This window comes from Ipomoea triloba, chromosome 10, assembly GCF_003576645.1.
Source record: "Ipomoea triloba cultivar NCNSP0323 chromosome 10, ASM357664v1".
NCBI classification, from domain to species: domain Eukaryota; kingdom Viridiplantae; phylum Streptophyta; class Magnoliopsida; order Solanales; family Convolvulaceae; genus Ipomoea; species Ipomoea triloba.
The window spans coordinates 24,610,898-24,632,626 of record NC_044925.1 but is presented as its reverse complement, the minus strand read 5'-3'; the positions used below and the strand labels follow the sequence as shown (position 1 = coordinate 24,632,626).

Here is a 21,729-nt window from a genome sequence, read left to right as displayed (position 1 = left end):
AGGTACTAGGATATCCAATTGAAGAGGGCATTGTAACTCCACAATAAACAAAAACTTTCAATTTCTGTGAAAAATGTTGAATTACTAGCAACAAAATTAGGTTAGAATATGTACTCGGAAAAAAAAAATAGTTTAGAATATACAATAGATCTAACTATTAAAAATAAAGAAAAATAAGAAAAAAGGGAAAATGGTGGGATCGATTTTATATAAATATATAAACTTTGAAAGTTTGTATATTTATGACCCATTTTTTCTTTAATTTTTAGTCATTGATCATCTTATTTGAACAGTTCAAATTAGTCAATACTTCTCACGGTAACTTAATTCTCATTTGATCGTATCACATTATAGATAGTTTATTATTTATGTTTTAAATTAGTTTTTCACGCTCATTACACGAATGTGATAATGCCTAATAAAATAAAGGTTTCATTTCCTTTCTTCATCCGCTTCTTCAAATATTAATAATCATTCTCATTTCACCCTATTTCCAAACATGCAAAATACTTTCACCAAAACCTTTACCATTACCAAGTATTTGATACTAATTTCGATTTAGATTTCAATGTGCGAACCAAACACACCCATAATGTGATAATATTCAGTGATTATTTTTAAATAATTACTTCAAAATATATCAATGCAAGATTAGTTATCTACCATTTTTTACTTTTAGTATGTGCTACTGAATTATTATTATTATTATTTTATTTTAAAAAAGGTTTACCTTTTTGACGAAAAAAATAAGTTTATTTATGTTCATAAATCTTAATCATGTCATAACCCATGTGGTACGTAGTTAGTGGTTAGTTTTTAGTTATTTAATGAATTATGTGGAAGCATCTTCACATGGAAAACTTGGATCCAACTGCTCTTCCCAACTAAACCATTTTCGTGGAAAACAACTTGCACTTTTAATTTACAAAATATTTTTTCTAAATCATCATTATATATAACAAAGTGTTCTATAATATGTTTGGACAAATATTAGCCATCAATATAATAGATATAACGATTAAAAATAAGAAAAAGAATAGGTCAACGTTTAATTTAATAAACATTACAAACTTTTACAATGTGTAATATTTTAGTTTGTAATATTTATGAAATTAGTCCCATAAATTCTCCTTCAGTTATTATTTTACGTTCCAACATTTAGCCATTGACGATCAAGTTTTTTTTTTGAAAATGACGATCAAGTTCTTAACACATTTGGTTTCCCAATTAATTTTCTCTTCGATATTGTCTGCTTTTCATAATTTAACCCTAATATTATTATATTTTACCATATCGCTTACGTAATGTTTAAATTCAAATAGCATGACCGTTATATAAGAGATTTTGACTAAAATTAAATAGAATTATTGACTAAATTAACTAAATTTGAAAAGAAATTGATAGTTATGCACCAAATGTCAAAGTGTGAAAATGTTGATATCAGGCTAAATATAAAAGGGTTGTTAAAGTCAATGACAATTATTTACGAATTTGACTTTACTTTCCCTAATAACCGTGTACTAATTGCTATATGTAGCTTAACATTAATGTATGGTATGAAATGTAAGTTAACCCGGAATGAGTTTATTTTGTAATTTTTTTGATACCAAATTTAGCATGGCAGTGATGGCACGCAAAAAGCTTTATCTGTTTTCCTCCTCCTCCTTCGTATTCATTTTTTTAATAATAAAAATGACAACAATGCTTACCTTAAACTAGGGGTTCAATTAACCGTACAATTAACTGAAACCTTCTAACTTAAATTTTTAAAAATTTAACCGTTAATCAAACCAAACTTTATATTACCAACTTAATTGAACCGTTTTTTATTTTTTTCGGTTAACCGATTAACTGAATTTTTTATCTAATTTATTTCCTTAAAATAAAACATATAGTAATAAATCTAATTATTTCAATACCTATATTAATAAATACATAACTTCGATCCAAAATCGGAAGTCCAACATCCATAGTCCATAGAGATTTCATTTTAGTTTTAAGAATTTTACATTAGGTGTGGTAGTGCGACCTATTTTCAGCCATTAGATCATATCAACTCATCAAATCAACGCGCAATATATATATGTTACAGAATATACAATTCTACGTACTAAAACGCACCAGGGAACCGATAAAACACACCATTGCACGCAATATACCAAATGCACCTATTCACTTAAAATTCATCAATATACTTAATAAAACACATCATTCTATGTATTAAAATGTACCACAATGTGCCTCATGTCAGATTATAAGCATACACTATTTACCCATATTATAAAGCATGTGCTAAAATATGCACCATTCTACGTATTAAAATGCACCACACTTATTAGAAACACATGTGTTAAAATACACAACATTCAATGTATTAAAATGCACCAGCCGACGTATTAAAACACACCAGGGAATTCAATATCTATAATACACATAATCATTATTTATAATATACAGAACGTTTTCCTATAATACACATAATGTTTGCCCAGAATACACAGAATATTGACACAAAATACACAAAACTCATTCTCCTAACATTCGAATGCACAAACGCATCACAACATGTGTTAATAACATGAATACACAAAATGCACAGAACTCATCATCCTAAACATTCGAATGCACAAACACATCACAACATGTGTTACTAACATGTATACACCAAACGGTTGCCTAGAATACACAGAATGATTGCCTGGAATACAAAGAACGATTACTTAGAATACACAGAATATTAACATAAACACAGAGACCGGCCGAAACGGGAAACGTGATTTCCAAAAAAAGGGGACGGTTCGTTTACAATGCTAAAAACGACGTCGTTTACGTACGTGGTGCACGGTATAATTTGCCAGTAGTATTTCAAAATAAGCTCATGACTTTTAAATTCTTTTTCCTATTTTATCTTTATTAATTTACAAAAATAACACAACCTACTATTCATGAATCAAAATCTTAATATCTTAGTTTATCATTTTGTCTTTTACACTTATTAATTGATTTAACACTTAATTTTAATTAATTAACTTATTAGTTCATATTTTTGTCAGCTTTCAACTAATTGTGCCAAACAGAGCCATATGTACAATTGAAAAACTTAATCCACCATACTTTTTTTTTGAAAACTAATCCACCATACTTAGTAACTAAGAAAATAAAAATATCATTTCTATTTTAAAAAAATTATTTATCTGATAAAGTGACAAATACAGTTACATCACACGAATAGTTTTCCATATTTAGGAATTAGACTAGAAACAAACACACACAAAAAGGAAAAAAAAAAAAAAGAAAAAAAAAAGGAGAAGAGATTTATACAAAAGTTGGAACATAAATTATCAAAACATTAGCCTGAAGGAGAGGAGTGGGAGAGATTATTGGGCCAAGAATTACGCAAATATACGAGTACCACTGGATTCCCTGGCCCCTCCAGCAACGCTGTTCGATCTCTACTGTGTAATTGTCCGGATGCGAAACCCCACACAGTCCAAGGCAAGCAAAGAGAAACAACAAACAAAGTTTCTTGAATTGTGAGAGACACACCATTACCCCTTTCAATTATCAATCAAAGCACCCAACTTTCAATCCGGGAGGGAGCTACCTAGCTAATCATCATGCCATCAGGTGCTAAGAAGCGGAAAGCTGCCAAGAAAAAGAAGGAATCGGAAGTCAAGGGGGCCTCCCAACAACCCAACTCTACATCTCTCCCTGTTCCTCTCACTCATGGTACTCTCTAGGCTGTATAAGACATAAATGTGTGTGTGTGTCTGTTTGAATACAAGTACAAAGATTTGCTTTTTATGATTCTTCTGGCCAGTTCCAGTTGAGGCATATGCTGGGGTTCAATCATTTTCTTATCTTGAAAACCTTTACAGTTGTTCTGCTTCCCAATTTGGGTTTGTGGTACCCCTTATTTTCTCTTAAAAAGTTGCATTCTTTTCTTTTATAACTTATTTTAATGTTTATTACATCTCTGTAGGGTTTTGAGGGTGTGATTGGTTATGGGTTTGCTGGAAAGTGGTTAACTTTTCCTATTAAAGTGCTTTTAATTTTCTGTCAATTGATTTAGTATGGGATTAGTTTTGGTTGTGGAGTGGCTATATATATATTTATTGATGATGTTTGAGGTCTATGTGCTTGATTGGCAAGTGTTTATTTGTTTTTCTTTTTGCAAGATCCTGTGTTGATTGGTCTTGATGAATCAAACTATGGCAGGGGAAGAGGATTTGAAGCATCATGATGACAAAGACAGTGATGGAAGAGGGGAGCTTTGTTCCCCTGCGTCTCAGGATAACCGAAGCCAAGACCAGTTCGTGGAGGGAGACGAGGAAGAGGGGGATAAGCGAGAGGAGAGCTTGCTTGATCGGTCGAGTGGGGTGACGAGTGAAGGCGAGCAAATGGAGAAGAAAGTGGTTGTGGAAGAGGAAAGTGTTATTCATGTTGAAAGGGAATTGAAGGCTTTGGATGAACCCCGGGACAAGGATATAAATGTTGAGTGCATCGAATCCTCAAGGGGATCCCATGAAGGAGGCTCGTCAAAGAGCTCATCTAGCAGCAGCAGCAGTTCAGATGATGAATCTGATGCTGCCGTCAAAAACAAGATCACGGTTGCTAATTATCCTACTGGTGTGGTGAACGAACTTGATTCTCTATCAGCTGCTAAAGTTACAGATAGCATTCTTGAAACTGGAACTTGTAATTCAGATGTGGGAGCAGTGACGTCTATTGAGTTGGACAAGACTGCAATATCTGAAGAGATGATACAAGTTGAAGATAATGCTATGACCTCATATGCAATTCAATCAGATCTGATGAAAAATGAGAAGAAAAAGTTGGGTTTAGATGATGAGAGTGCTTCTATCTCAGAAGTTCGAGTGGGCGTGGGATCACAGACAAACGACAATAAAGCTGTTCAAACATCACATGATACTGCAGCTGAAACATTGTATGGGAAGGGCTCTGCAACTCAAGAAAATGGAGTTAAACCAACACCCGTATATGATACTCCCAAAGTTGATGTTAGTACTGGTGCTGATCCTATCAAAGATTCTGAAATTCCCGAGTGCTCTGATATCCAGGTCCCTCAATTTTCATATTAAGTTACGATTGAATTAGTTTATGGTCGAAATTCATGCTTTGATTTATGTATTGGCTAAAGGTTATCCATTTTTGTCAACTATTTGCAGCCTCCAGTGGGTTCAGTTTTACAACCAGTGCAAACAACATCTTTCAAGGGTTGTTGTGGACTGTTTGAGCTGTTCACGGGATCCAGTAGATAAGTTCAGGTTAGATTAATCTATATTCATTAAACATCTTTCCCTGCTTGTCAAAGTTTAAGCTAAGAAATAACTCAGATCCAAACCTCTTTATAATTTATTGTTTATGCTGCCTTTCTTGGCCTATTACTCGTTCAACAGAAAATGTTTTTCCATTCATTAATGGATGGATAGTTGTGCATGCAGCCTTTGGTCATAAAAAATGGGAAATTTCTTTTTCGAACCAACTCATGTTCTTGTCTGTGAGAACTATTTATTTGTACTCGTACTGTTTTCATTTCTTGTGCTAATATTGTACAAAATTGTGGTAAAATTGGTAAAAATATTTCTGATGCAGGAGAGTGTTAAACGTGCTTACATGATCAGCGATGCTTGCTGGACTTGGGTAAATCGAAGAACTCCTCGATAGTACTTTCCCTTCTACAGAAGTTTCCTTCTCAAAGAATAACTAGCGATTAGCGAAAGAGGTGATTACACAAACTCAAACCTTAAAGCGGTCTAAGAGTCTTATATTTTGAAAAAGCAGCTTGGAACTACTTGCTTCCGTGTTGCTTTCTCGTCATCTTGTAGCAGTTAGCCCTAGTTTTCCTGCCCGTTTTCTACATTTCATTAGCGTGATGTGCCTTCTTAGAGTCGTTTGTCTGTGCCAGGAAGCTTGAACCGCATATTTGTTTTTAGTTCTTGTTTCATAATCAGTTTTACTAGCGAGCATTATATATTCTGTCTCGTAACATGCTTTTATTTCACAAATACAATCAAGGTAGTAATACACTAATACGTCCTCTGGCTGGGTTACATAACTTCAGTGAACAACAAAAGAATGAAAAACGGAAAAAATAATAACAACAAAAAGAAAGAGTATAAATCACACTGCACACTCCTTCATGCATATATCTATAATCTATGAGTAATTTCTGGAGTTTGTCTATGCCATTCTTGATGGGCCATGGATGGCGGCTATGTATACCAGTTGAGTGACAGTAAGTATGATCGTGAATGCTTCCATTGTTCTCTGCATATTTGGAGTTCGAAAGAAAACTTATAATCAGTATTACTAAGTTGTGTTATATTGTGGATTTCTTGGAAATATGATTGAAACACTAACCAGATTGGCATTCCTGATGTTTAGCTCAATCTGTTTCCAAGCAAACCTGCAAAACATTTACTCTTTGTTGTCAAATGGGAAAAAACCTCCCAATTCCAATGTTTCAATTCAATTCTTATGCTAAAAGCTTGTGTATTCTAGTTTATGTTTCAATATGGTTACTATCGAGCCAAGCTTGAGCTCGAGTAGCTTGCGAGTATATATATATATAGAGAGAGAGAGAGAAAGGATCATATGAGAACAAGTCTCATGTAAAAATTGTGGATTAATCTTATCCATATATCTGGATTGAATGATTGATCAACGGCGGTAAAATAGGGAAATGGAGGAAAAAATGTGGTGACATTTCTGTAGTTATTATGGTACATTGGGAAAGGCTTGATAGTGTATATGCGGACAACTAATACTGTACACACTTGAGTGCACTGTTATAAATCTTGAGTGCACTATTATTAGGATTGGGAGCGCTTACCCCATGGCAAGAGCAGTAAGACTCCAGGAAATAGCTGCAGCAGAAGCAGCAGCAGGCATGCTCTGAATGGTCCAATGGCGGATATGGTTGATTCCGGCGAGGACAGACGCCACTCCAACAACACCGGCTATCAGGGAAAACGTGACAAAGAATCCGGTGGCTGCGTTTCCCATTGGGAAGTATATAGGTGAGAAATGCGCCGGGAGGTGAAGTTCTGGACCTGTTAATTAAAACCCCACAACATTAAAATGCCATCCCAGAAATGCTGAAACAAGGAGGTCAGCTCGGGACAACCTAAGCTGGTTTACCAGCTTGAGTTTCTTTGCTGGTTAGGGTTACATAATTAGACAGTGATTGCAGGTTTTCCTTGATACTCAAAAAAGATAAAAATGCATAAGACAGTAAACCTAATTACCGATGATGAAGCCATGATCGATGGCTAAGTTCATCGCCCATCCGCCAATGGCCAAGACCACAACATACATGCAGAAATTCAGCAGCAACAGCAGTGATGCAACCGATCTAAGGCTCGACCCATTAGCCATTCTTGAATCCTATGTTGAGAAACAAGAGACTTTTGTCTTGTTAAAGTAATGAAATGGCTTAGAGAATTTGAACACAAACATGTGTTTTGTGCAGGCATGAGGGGGTTTTATAACTGCCCATTTCCCTATTCGAGAAGGCTGTTGTTCTTTTCTTGTAAGGCTGTTTGTTCTAAAGGGCTTTGTGGAGTTGTAAAGACAATTGCTTCATGGTCAAGGCAAGCTAGGAAGCTAGGTCCTATATTCTTTCTTTGCAGCCGGCTAACATTCTAAACCTTACTTTTATTGACGGATAACCTGCAATTGCTACCCGAATGTGCTTTATAGGTTAAGATTGGTTTGTGACCTTAGTTAACAAATGACCATAATGAGGTAAACCAGTCGAGGTTGACCATAGTTGACCGGTTCAAACAAAAAAACTGCCAATACACAATTCCCACATGAACTTTATGATTACCAAATCAATTGTTTGATCAACTGGGTTGGGGTTACTCTTGCAGAAAGAACATCCTTTGCTTAGCTAGCTAGGTTGATCTTTTGTTTTGGTTCTTTAATGTACTAGGTTTCTAGGAAGAAAAGTGCAACTGTTTGCTGCAAATAGCTAAGAGCTTGAATCTCAAGTTTGATCACTATCTCCATCATGCACAGTTCTGTAGTTAATATTTAAATGTGAACAGAGTTTTCTCTAATCTCTAATCAGAAACGCAAAGTATATAACAATGCCCCACAACTAATTTTACAACCAGATCTATATAATAAACTTTATAGGTGTGAATGCATATTATGTTTCTAATTTATGTTTTCTTTTTATGCACTAAAAGACTTGTACATTGTGCATAAAATGTCGTACATGCCATACTATTCTCACACCGTTAAGTAACACTGTTACCATCATTATTATAAGTGTTATTAGTAGGTCATAACACAACATATTGAATATTGACACTGTCAATTCAAATTGATAAAATCTAACACCAAACTCGTCACTTTAACTTACACATAGCAATTTTTTTTTTTAAATGATCCATTACACACAAAACCAAACACAAAAATAACGGATTAATATTTAGCATTAACTTGTCCCGGGTCATTGGCGAGTTGGCATGTTAAAATTAGTGTTTTAATGTGTCAATTCACTTAACTCATTAATCCGTCAATATTAGCATTAGTTATTTTGTTAATATTCTTTTATCATTTTATTAAAATTATCTAATGCTATGAATTGAATATATTTACTATTTTTTTTAATGACAAAAAGAAAACTATATTAACAATTGAGAATCAAAACAAAAATATAAGACCAAATAACATCACCCTACACATGCGAATCAGGCTGATGTAGCTTTAGCTAATGCATGAGCTACTAGGTTTGCAGTCTATTAACAAAGCAAACACAACAACACTATTTTGTTGGATTAAATTGTAATTTTATTTTTTCCCAAAGTTATATTTTAAAAAAAAATGACTGTACATTAACATGCCTTATGGGTTTAAATGGTTTATTGTCTTATATTTGTTGTGTGGACCCAAAATTTTTAATTAAACGTGTCTATTATTTAACATTTTAACCAATTTTGTATTTGTATTTGAATTAATAATATCTATGGTTTTGCTATTAAAAAAAAAAACAACAAACAGTATTTTTATAAATAAAAATTAACATTATTATTTAATTTACAAAAACATTACCACATAATCATATATATTTCTATTTCTATTTATAGTACGGAGTATATAATTGCTATTCTTACTATTCGATAATTGCATAATTTCCTTCATATTTATTTATTTATTTCGTTACCATCGTTTCATTGTCGCCGCCTTTCGTTCATCCTCAACATCGCCTTAACAACAATCCACTCCGGGCGATCGAGCATTTCTCTCGGAAAATATGGCGGCGATAAGTCTACGGAAGGGGAACACGCGTCTCCCGCCGGAGGTGAACCGTGTGCTCTACGTCCGAAACCTGCCTTTCAACATCACCAGCGAGGAGATGTACGATATCTTCGGCAAGTACGGAGCCATCAGGCAGATCCGAATCGGCACCAACAAGGACACCCGCGGCACCGCCTTTGTCGTCTACGAGGATATCTACGACGCCAAGACCGCCGTCGACCATCTCTCCGGCTTCAACGTCGCCAATAGGTTCCCAATCTGAAACCCTAACCGAGCTATCTACTTTTATAATTTCGTCAGTTATCGATTTTTTGATTTACAATTGACTTTGATTTTTTGGAAATTGAATTGTGTAGGTACTTGATAGTGTTGTACTACCAGCAAGCCAAGATGAGCAAGAAGTTCGACCAGAAGAAAAAGGAGGAAGAGATTCAGAAGCTTCAGGAGAAGTATGGAGTTTCCACCAAAGATAAGTAGTTATATTGTAAACCCTAATTTTTCTCAATGTCTAGTGCTTTTCACTATTATGTGTAGAATTCTAGCTAAACTGTAACTGGCAGTAAAACAGAAGTGAGGAAAGCCAAACATTGGCTTTGATATTGGTAGTTTGCGATGCTGAATTAGCAGGGTGAATGAATGTTTTCAATTTTGCCAGTTGTGTTATGCGTCCCTATATATTAATCTATGATCTTGTGCTTTATACTTGTGTACTTGTTTGTGTATGATGGTTCTTAACTTTTAATATAGGCATGGGTATTTGTGAGTAAGACTTAGAGAGGGTCTTAGTTACAATTGTATACTGAGCAAGTTGAATAACAATCTTTAATCTTATATGTTCTGTGACTTCTGTCTAAACTTCTCATGAAGACTTCCTAGGGATGCCGGTGACAACTGTAGCATGGGTGAATTGAAGCTTATGAAACTTGTTTTAACTTACGAATTCCTAAATAAACCTCAGAAATTGGAAAAGAATTTGCCTTCATTTATTTCACTTCTTCCGCATTGCTTTTTCTTTTTCCCTATCACTAGAAAAATGGAGAATTTCTTTGGTTAGTAAACGCATCTTTATGTTTATCAGTGCACCTTGTGTCTCAATGTGGAGGAAACAACTAATCATAACCTAATCAATTGCAACTGCACAAGATAGTGCTCTATTTCTTCTTTCCCTAGGTTGTATCCTGTGGGTTATGCACTTATGCCAAGTTCTGTTAGGGATCTGCTTGGTGAATCTCCAGAGAGATAGGGAGAAAAAAAAATGGTGTTTGGCTCCGACTTGCTTAGTATGGCTACTCTAGAAATATATATACCAATTTTATATATTTAGAAACTATATCAAAAGAACAATTAAACACAAATGAGAGGTTGTAGTTCAATGGCACCTCCGTGACTCTTTCAAATGGGAGGTCACAAATTCTAATTCCAATACGTTGAGAAAATATATATGGACATATAGTAATAGGGTCAGTACTATTAAAAAAAAAATTAAACATATATACAAATATTTTTTTTATAGAAAGTAATTAAAGAAAGAAGAATTTGATTAATTAATGAATAGTAAAAAGGAGTATTGCTTTAATCCAATAAAAACATTCATCATTGAGTTTTCAATAACATAGGAACAAAATTCTTATAGGGCAAAAAAAAAAAAGCATAATACAAATGAAGCTAACTGTGTCGATCACTTTTAGATACACCAAAAGAAAAGATCAAAACATAAACTTCAAGAGGGTGATAATCAAGGTTGCAAGAAGGTGATAGCCAAGGTTGCAAAAGGTCGCGCCTAGGCGGCCATCGGGGCATTTTTTGTGGAAAGAGTTCATTTTAACGGCCATCCATTATCTTTTGTGGCATTTTTCATATTTAGTCTCATGCTATCATTTTTACCATTTAAAACTCTAGACTATTATATTTTAGACACTTTTGGTCATTCCGGTGAAGCTTTCAATGAAAATCCGTTTCAGCAAGCGCATTTTCGTCTAATCACTTTTTTCGAGTTTATGATTTTCTTCATCTCCTTTAGTCGTCGATTTCTCTTGTATCCGTAGAGGTGGTTCATTGCAGGACAAAGATGAGATGCGATCTTATAGCAACTATTATTTCAACACTCCATGTGCTACCTGCAAGTTCCTCATAGAAGATAGCTATAATTACTTAACATAATAGACTTATAGTTTAAAAGACCATGTACTTACATATTTAAGTTTATGTACATATAGTTAACATATTATATATTTATTATTGTAAAGGTGGGTATTAACTAAACGGAAGGCAGGAAAAAAAAAAAAGACACGCTAATTTAAACAAAATGATGTCATTTTGGATTAGAGTTCACAATATAAGGTGAGTCATGATCCATAATATAATTTGTTGTAAATTTTTGGGTTCATTTTTTATTTTTATGTATCATTTAATGTATCCGAAGAGGTTTCACAACTATATTTTAAATTGGATTAAAAAATATTTAAAGAATAAAAATAGAATAAAATTGCGTGTTGTTCCACTTGTTGCTTGTCATTTTCATATCCATTATTAGGAGAATAGGAGCATATATAAATAACATCAAATACTTATCCTCGTATTAACAATCAATCTAGTCCCTGTGGAAAAAAGCAAGCAGTTCAAATTCAATAGGAAAATAAAGAAAGAAAGAATTACTCAAGATATTCTGATTGATCTAATAAAAAACGTGAGTAAAAACTTTTAATTATATCATTCTAATAAAATTTTGTGGAAATTTTTACTACATAATTATTATTCTTTAAATAAAATATTTTATAATTATAAATTCATATAATAAAATTATAAAAATTTATCGCATTTCGTATGGCTATAAATATATTTGTCACTTTTCACCAAATTCAACAAAATGTTAAAAAAAAATTATTGTTTTAGAATAATAATAATAATAATAATTCCCAGTTTCCCACTGAACTTGTCTCATTCGCAGCTCGTCATTATCCAAACGGACCAAACATCAGCAAATTTAAAATTAATAAATCAAAATAATAGTTGAGTGGCTAGAGTATGAATTTTATACAAGAAAATTATTATTATTATTTTTTCGAAAACATACAAGAAAGTTATTAGTTTTATTGTGAATATTATATCAATAGAATTTTAAATATTTTCTTATCAATACTGTTTTTTTTTTCTCATTTCTCTCTCCTCCATATAAGTTTGACACTCTAAAAAACTGCGCAAAATAATAAAAGGGAGAAGTCGCACCCAATAAACAATAACATTATTCTATTTTTGTTATTTTTAAAAAGTAAAATAATTATAATTTTAATAGTCAATAATGTTATTCAACAAAATATAAGTCAATAATTAAAATAGTAAAATTATCATAATTGATGTTGTATTTTGATATTTTTTTCCTTTTAAAAATTTTATTATAACTATCACATATTCACATGACACAATTTATAAAAAATATTTTTTTTCTTCACGAAAGTCAAAAAACGAAAGTAAAAAAAATATAATTATAGAGTAAATTGTCATTTTGGTCCAATGACTATTGTAGTAGTGTTAATTGCTATCCGTGACTTTCAAAAATGTTAATTGCGTACCTTGATTATGCATTTTTTTATCAATTTTGGTCACGCCGGTCAAATTTCCGGCCAAATGTGATCGAAAAATTGTAAGAGTTAAAATAGTGAGGGTATTTTAGTCTTTTTGCATCTCTTTTTCTTCTTCCCCATCCCTTCGTCACCGGATCTGCTTTGTTGCTGTAAAATTTTAGTCAAATTGCAGGTGCAACTATACGAAGAAATCAAGCAAGTAGTATAAATAAATTGCTTAATTAATATAATTATCACTAATTGTAACTAAATTAAGCTCACCTTCAATCTTCTGCAATTTCTTGTTCACTTTCTGCTTGCACCCAATCACCCATCACAGTCTATATTCACTCTAAGAACACAAGTCTGCTAAAATGTTCAAGAACAATGCATGAAAACCCAGAATTATTTACAGTGCTACTCAAAACACAAAACCCAAATTGAAGAAGCAAATACATGGGTCTTCAATAGTTCAAACGCTTTCCATTCCTCATTCGCTTCTTCATACTCATCACTCTCCTCATCTTCCCCCTGACTCCTCGTCTCCTCGCACCCGTCATCAAGAAAGATGTAATGGCTTCGAAGAATCATCCCCGAGGCTTGCGCGCAAATTTCCACAACGGAACTGCTAGGCTGAATTCATCTGCGTTGTTGCACAATGCATCGCCGTTAACCTTCCAGATGCCCCTTCGACTGAGCTCTCCGCGAAACCCGTTATAAAAAAGCGGCAGGCTACCTGTGGGAGATGAATTGAAAGAAAGTTTGGTGAAGCTCTGGAATCCGGCATGGGCATGGTTTACAGAGATCAATTTCTTGTGATGAGCAGAAGATGATGTTTGGTTTGGGGTTATGCTTTCTGGTAATTGGTGCCGGCAATTTTGGAGCAGATCCGGCGACGAAGGGATGGGGAAGAAGAAAAAGAAATGCAAAAAGACTAAAATACCCTCAATATTTTAACTCTTATAATTTTTCGATCACATTTGACCAGCGTGACCAAAATTAATAAAAAATGCATAGTCAAGATAAGCAATTAACATTTTTGAAAGTCGGGCGGATAACAATTAACACTACTACAATAGTCATTGGACCAAAATGGCAATTTACTCTATAATTTTATTAATAATAAGTCAAAAAAAAAAATATAGCAATGCTTTGAAATCAATAATAATTAGTACAAAAAATTAGTCTTGCATTAAACCACCACATCATGTCATCATCATCAAACACAGTAATCTTAAACACAGCTAAATCCAATTGAATTAACCCTCCTCCAATCTCCCTCTCTCTCTCTCTCCCTTTCTCTCTCTTCCATTTCTTCCTTCCTCAACAATCCTCTGTCTCTTTCTATATATATATCTGCATATCTCAATTAATGTATGTGCGAGCGTATACGTAAGGATACAAGTCATAGAATTTCTTCTTCATTGTGATTGAGGGGAAATATACAAAAGAGAAGAGCCGGGAAGAACGTATATGGTACTCTGAAGGCGCATTGTCTCTTTCCCTGGCTTTCTCCCCTGATCAGAGGTGGAAAGCTTGCAGTTCTCGTGTGGATTCACGCCCTGCTTTCAACTCTCTTAGCTTCTAAATTCCTGCAGTTAACTGATTTCAAGGTATTGAGGTCGAGCTTAGCCGAGTAATGCATTATATACATACACGCACACGATGATTATGTATTACGCCGTGTTTACATGTATTATGCATATATCATTGTTATGGACAAGAGAAAGTAACATGTAGTTGACTCCGCATGGCGCTACTCCTTTTTGATTCTCGAGTTTTTTTCTGAAATTTTGGTACTGGCGATTTTTCTTCTTCAATTGGACATATAATGATTAAATCTGATTGTCATTCACTGCTTATAAACGTTGGATTTCTTATCATCATGGTTATAATAATTTCCCTTTTTAAGTATACTTTTGATTGCTTATCATGGCTATAATTATTTACCTTTTTTAGTATGAAGGTAGGTTATAGCTTGTTCCTTTTATTAGTTAAATATATCTTCAGAATTTCTATAAGAGCTCTGGTGTGTGATTGTTGTTTTAGCTAGAAAGTACTTTGATGGTGAAGTTTTATTCATCTCCATTATGGAATACATGTGTTCGCACTTGGATGTTCTATGTTTTACTCCGTAGTTTGTTGGTTTATTCTGCAGATATAACTATTATCTATTATTATAGCATAGACTACATTGAAGTCCATTGTGGTGGTAATGACAATCATCTCGTATAGAATGGACTCGAGTCTTTAACCATGGAGATAAGTGTCATCTCGTATAGACTATGTTGAATTACCTTGCGGTGGTTGGTGGATTGTTATCAATTCTTGGAGATAAGTAATTGCACATCTTGGAACAATGTTTTCTATGGTCACGGAGATATGGAGTTACATTGTGTTCTTGTTTTAACAAGTTGTCTTATTTCTGTGGAGAGGTTGACTAGTTAACTTGGTCCTGGGTATATGGCTAGTAGACATCATTGGCTAATTTATTATGCATATAGAGATAAAATATGCATGTTCATTTAAAGGAATCAATATTTGCTTGGAGCAATAAAAACACACATATTTTTAACTTGTCATTTTCCATACATTATACATCATAGGCTAAACCTATTTTTGTCTCGACATATATTTTGTTTAAAATTTCTCTGTCTATTTGATTGCTAACTGATTTGGTGCAACTAGTGAAGAGTAATTATCTTTGTCTTTTTGCGTTGGTCTAAAGAGCTTGCAGCTGGAGCCTGGAGGATCCACTAAGCTGCATGGTTAATGATGGGCAGTAGAACTGCTATGTGGTGCAGTGCCAGCCAGCTTTTTTGAGAAATAAATGCATTAGTTTTTCTGTCGACGATTAATACCCTATACACTTGTACACTGGAAAATATCGTTGTATTCTTTTGCTTAACATATTTGTGAAGCATCATTTATTTCTTGAGACTGTATGCTCCCCCCTTAGCCAGATGACTTTTTTCATTTTTTGCTTGATAGTAGTGCTTTTTAAGGTCAAATGTTTTGACAGAAAATGATAATGGTGTAGAAATTTTAGAGTATATTTAATTGCCAAATTCTCAGAAATGATAGTTTCTTGGTGATTGATAGTTCAACTAAATAATGATGTAGGACCGGTGTAGGACCTTGGCGATTTTAACTATGAGTACATCCAAGGAAAAGGGAAGCACTGCGTGGAGAACCTGTTCTGGATCAGATTGTTTTGATACTTCAACCGATGCTTCACTTTTCTCGAGCTCACTGCCTGTTCTTTCTCATGAGAGATGTATGCACCTTTTTTTCTTCTTTTTTTTTTTTTTTTTTTTTTTTTTTACATAATTTTTACGTACCTTTTTCCTTTAGTAATGCACTCATCAACTTTAACTTTCTTGGATTTATAGTGAACTTGAGTGAGGCGGAACATGGATGTGAATCCAGTGATGATGCCTACAGCTTGAAGAAAATTCACCAAGTAGTGGAGAGTAATGACTTGCTTGGAGATAATATAAGTGATCCCATCAGGTGCTTGCTTCCTGATGATGAGGATGCACTTTTATCTGGCGTAATGGATGGTTTTGACATTGGGGAGTTTCAAAACTGCAGTGATGACTTGGAAGAATATGATATTTTTGGCAATGGAGGAGGACTAGAACTGGAATCTGATTTTCCTCGGGAAAATCTAACCATGGGTGCATCAAGGATAACTCTTTCAGATACAACTGGAGTGGCTCATTGCGGACTTTCCAGTGGAGGGGTAGCAATTACTGGAGAACATCCTCTTGGGGAGCATCCTTCGAGAACATTATTTGTTCGTAACATCAACAGCAATGTTGAGGATTCCGAACTTAGAACCCTCTTTGAGGTAATTTTAATTACTCCAAACTTTAAATATTACTCCGTACTTCTTTTATTTTTTTAATAATGATTTTATGGTCTCTTTTTATGAGTCTATCCACGCTGTCTTGTGCTTTGGCATCATGTAGTTTCATAAAGGTCTTGATTTTTCTTGCAACTTATGTTGTTCTGTTTATATTTCTTTCTTTGGATAGACAAGTTTGAGCCCCTAATATGAAATGCACAATTGTTAATGGGCAAACTTGTGATGAAGTGGTCAAGAGGAGAGGGGGGGGGTGCAGTCAATTTCTTTCTTTTCCTGTGGTGAGTTGTAAAAGCTGGTGCATTTTCTAATTCAGCAAGCTACTTATTGGAGTAAATTGGTCACCTTATTTATAGTCATGTTAACTCTCCCACCACCGGGTCATATTGCCAATGGGCTAAGTCTCTAGCAGCTTTAAATTGTTTTGGCCTTTTCGGGCATTTTTTTTTCTTGTAGCAATATGGCGATATCAGAACTATGTATACTGCTTGTAAGCATAGGGGATTTGTAATGATATCCTACTATGATATTCGTGCTGCTCGAACTGCAATGCGAGCGTTACAGAATAAACCACTGCGGAGAAGAAAACTGGACATTCATTTCTCAATTCCCAAGGTTAATGAGTTATTTGCTGCTAAAGATTACACTGAGGCCTGAGCACTTAAGCTGTTTGTGTTTTCTCATCTCTTCTCACTCTATCTCTTCGTTATCAGGATAACCCATCGGAAAAAGATATGAATCAAGGAACCCTAGTCATTTTTAATTTGGATCCATCAGTTTCAAATGATGATCTCCTGCAAATATTTGGATCTTATGGTGAGATCAAAGAGGTAAGAGACTATTCCATTTTCATTTATGCTTTACTTTTGTGTTTCTCTTGGCCAGTCAACTACTTTATGGAGTGGATTGGTATATATGAAAAAATGCTATCTGCTTTTTAAAACAGATTAGGGAAACACCGCACAAGAGGCACCACAAGTTCATTGAGTACTATGATGTCAGAGCTGCAGAAGCTGCTCTTAGATCCTTAAATAGGAGTGATATAGCTGGGAAACGTATAAAGCTTGAACCTAGTCGCCCGGGTGGAACTCGTCGAAAGTAATGTAGTTTGCTTTTTAGATATGTTGTTTTTCTTATTTATAAATTCTGTTTTAATGCATGTCTAAAATCATGAGCAGCTCTTTTACATACGAGGGTATAACAAAAGAGAAAGATGGAAAGTAGATGGTTGGAAAATATTAAACCAATAGAAAATGATTTCAGTGTCAAGAACAAATACCTGAGCAAGGTTTCTGCGAATATTTCCAGTTATGTTGTGAACACCATCTGTAGGTCTTGCCTTTCATAGGCCTTTTAGAATGATAATGAATAATACAAAAGGGAGAAAAGTAGTTAAATAAGACAAAAACATACAAAATATTCATTTTGAGAATAAGATGGTGGTGCTTCAATGGAATTTGATTTGTTTGTATTTTGATTTTACAAGTGTCAAAGATGAAAATGGAGTAAATCCATGTTATGCTTTTTGCTTACCAGTTATTGTTAAACTATTTCTTGATTAATTTATGTAGTTTTAAATCTTTAATTGCTTTTGCATTCCAATTCTAGTCTTATGTTGCAACTAAATCAAGATCTTGAACAAGATGAATGTCGCAGTTTCACACACCAAATGGGTTCTGTAATTGGCATTTCTCCACCAGGTAAACTTTTAATAAGTTCCATCACTATAAATGCTGCATAAATATTTTCTTATTTATTACGGAGTATCATTACTTCTAACTGCTGTTTGCCTGAGAAGATGGTTTACCATTTCTGTGCCAGGTAACTGGCCAAAGTTTGGCAGCCCTATAGGACATGGCTTTGTGCATAATCCCAGCAATTCCCCTGGTATTAGATCCTTGAGTCCTACAACTAACAGTAACTTACATGGATTAGCTTCACTTTTACATCCTCAAGGATTTAACTCTACAAGGGTTGCACCTATTGGTAAGGATCAAGCAAGGGGTGGTCTTACAGAACACCTATCAAATAATGGAAATTCAAACTTTGGAGCTTCAATCCAACAACCTCATTCTTTTCCTGAACCAAAGTTGAATTGGTATTCAGGTCCAAGGTCGTCTTATGGTGCTTCTAGTTCAAATGGTTCGGTTATCGAAACACTATCTGGACAAGAATTTCTTTGGGGAAGTCCGAAGGTGCATTCTGACTATAGTAATTCTTCCTGGCAAGCACAACCTATGGGGCATGCTTTTATATCTAATGGACAGGAACACTGGTTTCCATCCCCAAATCACCATGGATCTTTCCTCAATTCATCTCAACACCACAACCATCCTCATCATGCTGGTTCTGCTCCATCCAGTCTTCCTGTTGAAAGGCACTTAGCTTTCTTCCCTGATTCATTAGAGGCCTCACATTTGAGCGCCTTCAGTGGCATAGGTATGGGCCACAATGACAAGAGTTATACAATGAATGCTGGTCCTCGTGGTGCATCAAATTCCGGTGTTTCCTTTTCTGGAAGTATGTCATATGGTTCTCCTCGATTAAATATAATGTCTTCTCAAAGGCCAAGTCCTGTATTCCCTGCCAATGCTTATTTCCCAGGATCTACAGCCACTGACTTCAAGGTTTTGACTGAACATGTCCATTCTCAGCATGAAGAGGTTAATGGCAACCAAATTGATAACAAAAAGTTTCAGCTTGACTTGGATAAGATTAGAAGTGGCGAAGATACTCGGACTACTTTAATGATAAAGAATATCCCAAACAAGTAAAGCAAATGTCCTAAAACTATTTCTTTGCTCATTCTATCCAATTTAAGTAGTAGTGACTAGTGACATGATTTATAAGTGCCTTCCTCCAGGTACACCTCCAAGATGTTGCTGGCGGCTATTGATGAACATCACAAGGGCAGTTTTGACTTCCTGTATTTGCCCATTGATTTTAAGGTCATTGGGTTACAGTTACTTGTGAAGATGTTTATATGTAATTCCTGTTATAAAAGATCTGATAAGAAATCTTGCTTGTGATACAGAACAAGTGCAACGTGGGCTATGCATTCATAAACATGTTGTCTCCATCACTCATTATACCACTTTTTGAGGTCCGTTTCTATGAACTATTTGGCATGTTTATATATTCTTCTAGTATATCCATTTTTCTCAATGGGTCATTAATTCTGAAGTTATTTAGTTTAGGTAACTTTTATGGTTTTAACAAATCAGCTCTAACACACATCATTATCTTTTATTCCTTCTCCGAGTACATATTATCATTTTAAGTTTGATGCATTGATAGTTTATCAATTAAATTTGTAATCGGGCAGGCATTTAATGGAAAGAAGTGGGAGAAGTTCAATAGCGAGAAAGTGACTTTGTTGGCATATGCTCGAATTCAGGGTAAGGAAGCCCTTGTAGGCCACTTCCAGAACTCAAGCTTGATGAATGAAGATAAGCGCTGTAGGCCCCTTCTTTTCCATCCAGAAAGCTCAGACTCTAGTAATCAGGCAAGAACAGCTAACCTTCTTTCTCTTATGACTATCAATGTATAAATTTATTGGTTTCTTCACAATGATCACGAAGATGAAATATCACGCCATAACTTTTGGAGAGTAAGGAATCACATTTGCTGATGTGCGTGCAGATTGTCCAGGAGCATCGTTCTTCTAGTAGTTTGAGTGTTCAAGTCCATCGATCAAATGAATCAAAGTTATCCGGTTATACTGGCATCTCGCCAGAGGATAGTTCAATTGAAAAAAGCGGAGAAGTGCTAACAGAGGGCAGAAGGCACCTTAACATAAGCTAAACCAGGTGATTGCTGTAGGAATATATGTAGAAAAATATAGGATTAGATCAGCTAAAAGGGACTAGGACTGCAGTGTGTTTTTTGGAAACCAACCTGTTGTTGTACTGATAGAATGCTTTCTGGGGAAGAAGTGATTTTGACTGGTGCAGCATCAATGCCTGATTCCTAGGGAAGTTGATATTTATGACATTTTGAGATCATTTTGCAAATTAGGATTTGGTCAATTGCATCCCTGCTGTGTTGTTAGGTGAAGGAAGGGTATAGTTTTTGGAATCTTTTTGCTTTTCTGAACCAAGCACATTCTGAATTGTATAGTTCATATACTAACTTTTGATTTAGTGTTTTAAATCTTGAATCAAAGGGGTGTGTTTGGATTATTGTGTCGAGTATTGATGTAATAGCTTTTTAACAAACTTGTGGAAGGTTTAATCTTCGCTTACATTTGAGTTTTTTTTTTTAGTCACAAGGTCATGATTTAAGTTTCAAAAATGGATGCACTAGAAGTGGTTCTAGTCTTTTTGGATGGAGCGCAAAGCTAACTAATGGTCAAGGCATCAACTCCATTGGCATTGTTAATCAAGAGCTGATGATGAAGATCATTCAGCAAATATCTTTATTTTCCGTAAATGGAACAAATTATTTACTAACAATTAACACTGAAAGCCTATTACACATTATTGAAAACTTCTTTGTATATAATATTTTTAATTGTACTCAAAGATTGTCCATTATCCCCCACATCAAATTTTTTAATCCCATTAGATTACTTACTATTGAAAGTGCTACGTACATTTAACTATGATTAAAGACAACGTTTAATCTTGACTTTTATTTATTGCAATCGCAAGTGATAGCATCAAGACATCTGCGACACTAAAACCTTGGTTCTTGCATTACTCCCGCACATAATTTTAGTTTCCAAAACATGATCTGCCATTCTGGTAACAATTAGCTTAGTTCCATTACACAGTCTTAATCACCACATCTAATGTTGGAGTCAAGACAACACGATTCTCTAGATAACTAAGATCATGTTTTGCACTGCAAAATATAGGGAATGTGCTCAGAGCGCAAAGGCTAGACTTTGTTTACTGCGCACAATGAGTCCCTCACTTTAAAATATTGCTCCTGCATTATTATTGCTGAGATTCAATTCTTGATTTTTCTTCTCAAATTTTACGAACTGCCCATACGAGTTGAAGC

At 34.6% G+C, this 21,729-nt stretch overlaps 4 protein-coding genes and 1 long non-coding RNA gene across 7 annotated transcripts; 3 read left to right on the top strand and 2 right to left on the bottom strand.

The window, feature by feature from the left end:
* Positions 1-3,321: 3,321 nt before the first annotated feature.
* Positions 3,322-5,997, top strand: LOC116032410 (suppressor protein SRP40). Of its 2 annotated transcripts, none has more exons than XM_031274944.1 (4): positions 3,322-3,729; positions 4,179-5,081; positions 5,190-5,288; positions 5,617-5,997. In XM_031274944.1, exons 2-3 carry the CDS (start codon positions 4,200-4,202, stop codon positions 5,280-5,282), a joined length of 975 nt encoding a protein of 324 aa, XP_031130804.1. In that variant the 5' UTR covers positions 3,322-3,729; positions 4,179-4,199; the 3' UTR covers positions 5,283-5,288; positions 5,617-5,997. The 2 variants fall into 2 exon arrangements, with proteins under 2 accessions (XP_031130804.1, XP_031130803.1); XM_031274943.1 differs by having other exon boundaries at positions 3,326-3,729; positions 4,219-5,081.
* LOC116032411 (membrane protein PM19L-like) lies at positions 5,996-7,585 on the bottom strand. The gene is made up of 4 exons (XM_031274946.1): positions 7,272-7,585; positions 6,857-7,076; positions 6,385-6,430; positions 5,996-6,291 (listed from the first exon to the last, which is right to left on the bottom strand). The coding sequence occupies exons 1-4, from the start codon at positions 7,399-7,401 to the stop codon at positions 6,205-6,207; spliced, it is 483 nt and encodes a 160-aa protein (XP_031130806.1). The 5' UTR covers positions 7,402-7,585; the 3' UTR covers positions 5,996-6,204.
* Positions 7,586-9,192: 1,607 nt separating this feature from the next.
* Positions 9,193-9,994, top strand: LOC116032636 (splicing factor 3B subunit 6-like protein). The gene is made up of 2 exons (XM_031275303.1): positions 9,193-9,543; positions 9,651-9,994. Exons 1-2 carry the CDS (start codon positions 9,290-9,292, stop codon positions 9,769-9,771), a joined length of 375 nt encoding a protein of 124 aa, XP_031131163.1. The 5' UTR covers positions 9,193-9,289; the 3' UTR covers positions 9,772-9,994.
* Positions 9,995-11,068: 1,074 nt separating this feature from the next.
* LOC116031340 lies at positions 11,069-13,721 on the bottom strand. The gene is made up of 3 exons (XR_004100577.1): positions 13,137-13,721; positions 12,864-13,022; positions 11,069-11,411 (listed from the first exon to the last, which is right to left on the bottom strand). It is a non-coding gene; the product is annotated as an uncharacterized LOC116031340 (long non-coding RNA).
* Positions 13,722-14,131: 410 nt separating this feature from the next.
* Positions 14,132-20,965, top strand: LOC116032412 (protein MEI2-like 5). 2 transcript variants are annotated; one of them, XM_031274948.1, is made up of 13 exons: positions 14,132-14,467; positions 15,978-16,131; positions 16,247-16,707; positions 17,179-17,337; positions 17,436-17,552; positions 17,669-17,820; positions 18,331-18,422; positions 18,544-18,708; positions 18,829-19,492; positions 19,586-19,670; positions 19,757-19,825; positions 20,048-20,227; positions 20,365-20,965. In XM_031274948.1, exons 2-13 carry the CDS (start codon positions 16,008-16,010, stop codon positions 20,524-20,526), a joined length of 2,430 nt encoding a protein of 809 aa, XP_031130808.1. In that variant the 5' UTR covers positions 14,132-14,467; positions 15,978-16,007; the 3' UTR covers positions 20,527-20,965. The 2 variants fall into 2 exon arrangements, with proteins under 2 accessions (XP_031130808.1, XP_031130807.1); XM_031274947.1 differs by having other exon boundaries at positions 18,544-19,492.
* Positions 20,966-21,729: the final 764 nt, after the last annotated feature.